Source organism: Anneissia japonica, unplaced genomic scaffold, assembly GCF_011630105.1.
Source record: "Anneissia japonica isolate Jap-2015-1 unplaced genomic scaffold, ASM1163010v1 scaffold287965_len1858130_cov191, whole genome shotgun sequence".
Lineage (NCBI taxonomy): Eukaryota > Metazoa > Echinodermata > Crinoidea > Comatulida > Comatulidae > Anneissia > Anneissia japonica.
The window spans coordinates 1,748,993-1,753,801 of record NW_022748342.1 but is presented as its reverse complement, the minus strand read 5'-3'; the positions used below and the strand labels follow the sequence as shown (position 1 = coordinate 1,753,801).

The window sequence follows — 4,809 nt, the reverse complement described above, 5'->3', positions numbered from 1 at the left end:
CCATTTATCTTATAAGTGGGCCCTCCCACTTTGAAAAACGTTCCGCCGGCCCTGTGGTATGGTGGAGTAGATGGGAGCACTACAGCTTCAATTATGAATTGTATACCTTGTTTCACTGCATTTATGCATTTTTGAATTTTTATTTTTGTATGAAATGGTTTGTTTTATTTTGGGCTGTGTTGGTCAAATTTGAAAAAAAAAATGGGTTAGTTGATTGAGTAGGGAGGGATATATTTGTGTATGTGTACACAAAATAATTTTTATATTATTGTATTGTTTTATTGTTTTTATTTTTTAAATTTTAAGTTTACTACCCAATTTCTCAGTTTCATTTAATTTATTTTTAATTTTGTGTCAATTATGTTTTATTTGTATTAATTGACAGTACAGTAATTAAGTGATTCATTGGATTGTATTTAAGTTGAACGCACCACCCTCTAAAGGATATAAATAAGATAAATAAAGTTATTTATTTATTTATTTACTTTTTTCTGTTTTATTTATTTATTTCCGTCTTTTTTTAAATTAAAGTTTCGATTTACATTTTTTAAATTTAATTTTATTCTTTTGATTTTTTTTTATGGTGAATGTTTTTTGTTAGTTTTTAAAGTATTTATTAATTCTGTTATAATTGTCCAATGAGTTTCCGTTTTTTTTTTTTCTTTTTTTTTTTTTTAGGCTTGCCCAACTCAAGATTTCTCTTCTTTTTTTTGTAACACATTTAAATGAAGGAAAATAAATGTTAGTTTAAATTGAATTGAATGTTCTACATCTGATGGGAACAACCGAACTTATACAAGCAGCTGGCAAATTTTAATATTACCTTAACATTTTAGTTGCTTCATTCATTCTGTCTTCCCAGTGGTCCAAACTGCATTTGTACCATAGGCATTTAGCCATTAATTTAATATCTAGCCTAGGCCTAGGACAGATCATCCTCCAACAAAACACAACATAGTATAATTTTTTTTGTAGTTAATGCTTGTTGATTACGATTAATATCAGGATCAACGTGTTTTCGGTTCCTTTTAGTTCTACAAAAAGTAGAACACGGGCAACTGAAAGGAACTCAACTCAACTCAACTTGACTCATGTCCACAAATTTTGCGCAACTGTCAGTTCCTTTCAGTTAGGTTCAGTTCCTTTCAGTTGCGCGGAGCGCTCATGTCGACCAGTTGAGTTGAGTTGAGTTCCGTGTCGACCTGGTCCTGCCTTTAAAACAATAGTAAGTAAAACGGTTTCCATCATTATTAGCGACAAAATTAATCGATATTTAGGTGTTGTTCTCTCGTACTAGGCATTAGGCATTTTTCGTTTTGACTACGCGGCCAGTCTACTACGAACTAATGGACCGTGACGGCAACGCCAAGACACTGTTCGCGTACTACACCATGAGCTGTTTTCGTTTTTCTAAGGCGACTACGACGACGCACCACACGTACGTAGGCCTACGGAGAGGAGTTAGTCGACCATGGTTTTATTACCAGAGAACAATGTTCCTTGTTTTATATTTAAAAAAAAAAATGTGAATAAAAACACTGGTCAAATACAAAATAAAAAGTTTCCAGAAAACACTGAGTGATGTTTCGCTGTTGGCTAGTATCTAGGCCTACGCTAGGCCAGGCCTAGCCTAGCCTGGGTGTCAAGAGAGTCGGGAACCGGGAGAAGTGGGGTGTCCAGCCTGCTCAGGCAATTTGCCAAATACAACGATGATGTACAAAATAAATGTACATAACAATTTAAAACAGAGGTATTTATATAGCAAGGCTTGATACACGACACATGGGCGATGATGCCCTAGCTAGCGGCATCAGATAATGTGTTTTCTCCTACCCGAAATCCACCCTCCCTGACATTGACAAGGCTAGGCTAGGCTAGCCTAGGCCTAAGCAAAGATACTAGAAATACTAGATAGAGTTCTCCACACAAAAAAAGTGTTCCACCGTGTTCCACCGAAATGCATGGTGGGAATATGAAAAATGGGGCGCCCCCTACAGCTGGATCTAAAAAAAACTTGTGCCAAACTTTCGTTACCAAGTCGTCGCGTATCTTATTATCAATTCTCAACAAAGATACTAGATATAAAAACAAACTGGAATAGACACCCAGACAGTGACATCGGTGAATACATAACCTCCTTGGTGGCGGTAGAAATCGTAGCTATTATCCAAATAATACACAAAACAATAAAAGCATAATCATGAATCAGTAAAGAATAAACAACAATACAGCGCAGAATCGCATGGCCGTACGCACTCTTAGTGAAAAAGTTTTCCTCCATTAGTGGAAAAGGAAGGGCGCCTTTTGCGTCTGGATATAATTAGAAACAGAAGGGCGCCCTGTACGTTGGGCACGAAGTATAGGAAGCTTGCATGGTTAAAAAGAAGGGCGCCGACTACGTTGGGCACGACTTCCACCTCATTTTTACAATGCGAGAACTCTATCTTGTATTTCTAGTATCTTTGGCCTAAGGCTAAGAGGTCCTTTTTTCACTATCCACTGATTTACCTAATTATATGTTGTGACTATTCCGAAATTCCTCATTTATTGTATGTATATAAATAGGCCTTTATAAAACATTTAATTACTCACTTGTTTTAATAATTAATTCATTATTGAACGAACAATGCTCGATCGCGGATGCGATAAAAATTGCAACCCCCAACAAAAAAGTTACCAGCAGTTTGCCAAACAATCCGGTGATCTGATTGGTCAATATTAGGGTAGTCGCCACTACGCCAAATTCAGAAATTGGGGTTGTCGCGGAAGCTGTCAGAACAATTATTTATAGGCATTTTATGTTTTGACTACGCGGCCAGTCTACTACGAACTAATGGAACCGTGACGGCAACGGCAAGACACTGTTCGCGTACTAGACCAGAGCTGTTTTCGTTTTTTAAGGCGACTACGACGACGCAGCACACGTACAGTATGTAGGCCTACGGAGGGGAGTTTTAGTCGACCATGGTTTTATTACCAGGGAACAATGTTCCCTTGTTTTATATTTGAAAAAGGAAATGTGAAAAAAAACTTTTTCAGAACGTTTCCAGAAAACACTGAGTGACGTTTCGCTGTTGGCTAGGATCTAGGCCTACGCTAGGCCAGGCCTAGCCTAGCCTTAGGTGTCAATAGAGTCGGGAACCGGGAGAAGAGGGGTGTCAGGCCTGCTCAGGCAATTTGCCAAATGCAACGATGATGTACAAATAAATGTACATAACAATTTTAAACAGAGATTTATATAGCAAGGCTTGATCCACGATATCATGGGCCAGATGCCCTAGCTAGCGGCACCAGAATGTGTTTTCTCCTACCAGAAATCCACCCTGACAAGGCTAGCCTAGGCCTAAGCCTAAGAGGCCCCTTTTTTCACTATCCCATGATTTACCTAATTTTATGTTGTGACTATTTGTGTTGTGAGCTGTTAAATGTCTATTGGCTGTCATATATACTAGACAGTCGTCTGTTTATAGCTGATGGTGGGTTTCTAATTATATTAGGTGGGTGATGATGGAGTTACGTTTATGTATAATGGGATGTCATTAGGTTTTTTGAATAGTCTGATACAGCAAAACAACTGACTGAGACAGGACAAAATATGCTCCTCCCAAGACAGTTTACGGGTCTGGTGGTCTGGTGAAAAAAGACGGTAAAAGGTACGGTATTGTTTTCCCTCAATTAGTCTGAAATATGGAAATATTCACTTCATCCGGTCGGGACTTCGATGATCTAGGTTGTTACAGTTTTCAGACCGGTAGGTTCTGAATCCCAGGCGTTTTTCATGAGGACTTCGGTTTTCCATTGTGCCAATTATTATTATTATTAGGCCTATTTTTAAAAAACTTATATTATTATTATTATTATTATTATTAATATTATTATTATTATTATTATTATTATTATTATTATTATTATTATTATTGTTATTATTATTATTATTATCATTATTATTATCATCATCATCATCACCATCATCATTACTATCTGTCCTTAATTTTGACTTTGTATGCGATGCTGTGTCATATGAATACTATAGTGCTCTGCCTAATGAGGCTTTAACTTAGAGAAATAAAAGAATGAAAGAAGAAACAAAATTAAATGATGGATTTTCCCCAATAAATTATACAATTAAATTTAATTATCTGACAAATACCTAAAACAAAAGGATGATGCACACAAAGTACATTAAAGAATGCTGTTCTCCAATGACAAAACAATATGCGGTATATATTTAGATTCACGACATAAGGTTGAACCTCAAAATACACATTCAAAACAGATGCCATGGGCGGCTTAATGCCGTAGGCATAGTCTACATTTTCCGAGTCCGGTGAGAGATAGATGAGTTATGAAACGTGTTGCTTAAGCCTATACAGAACTGGCCTATTCGTAAATAACGAAATGAGTCTCACCAAATAAGAAAACAGTTAATGACACCCAATCCATTATTAATAATAGTCAACAATATTAAGCCAGTGGTCAGCTTCGCGGATTGTAAATATGTTGTTTTATATATTGAACACTCCTGACGCAGGAACATATCGTAGGCCGTAATTGTTTTTTTTTTTTATCTATCATCAGGTGTTTATCTGTTATTGCGTATATGACTCGTCAATTCATAGATATTATTATCTAGAAGAAAGTATTCAATGTTCAAAGTTCAAAAGTAGGCCTACATTTATTCATAATGGTCCACATAATAGACGATACATAAATGACATACAGAACTGAAATAATAAATAATAATGACCATCATTGGGATCACGACTAGAAGTGAAACGTGTCTCACCATAACGGTACAAAAAATAAAAA

General features: G+C 36.3%; 1 protein-coding gene across 2 annotated transcripts in view; it reads right to left on the bottom strand.

Moving 5' to 3' along the window:
* LOC117120883 (ovochymase-1-like) overlaps positions 1-4,547 on the bottom strand; it is a 32,288-nt gene extending 27,741 nt beyond the window's left edge. For both annotated transcript variants that reach the window (XM_033265981.1, XM_033265982.1), the window contains exon 1: positions 4,410-4,547. In XM_033265981.1, the coding sequence (XP_033121872.1) occupies positions 4,410-4,443 (34 nt within the window). In that variant the 5' untranslated portion in view covers positions 4,444-4,547. The remainder of the gene's footprint in view (positions 1-4,409) is intronic.
* Between the last annotated feature and the right edge of the window lie 262 nt (positions 4,548-4,809).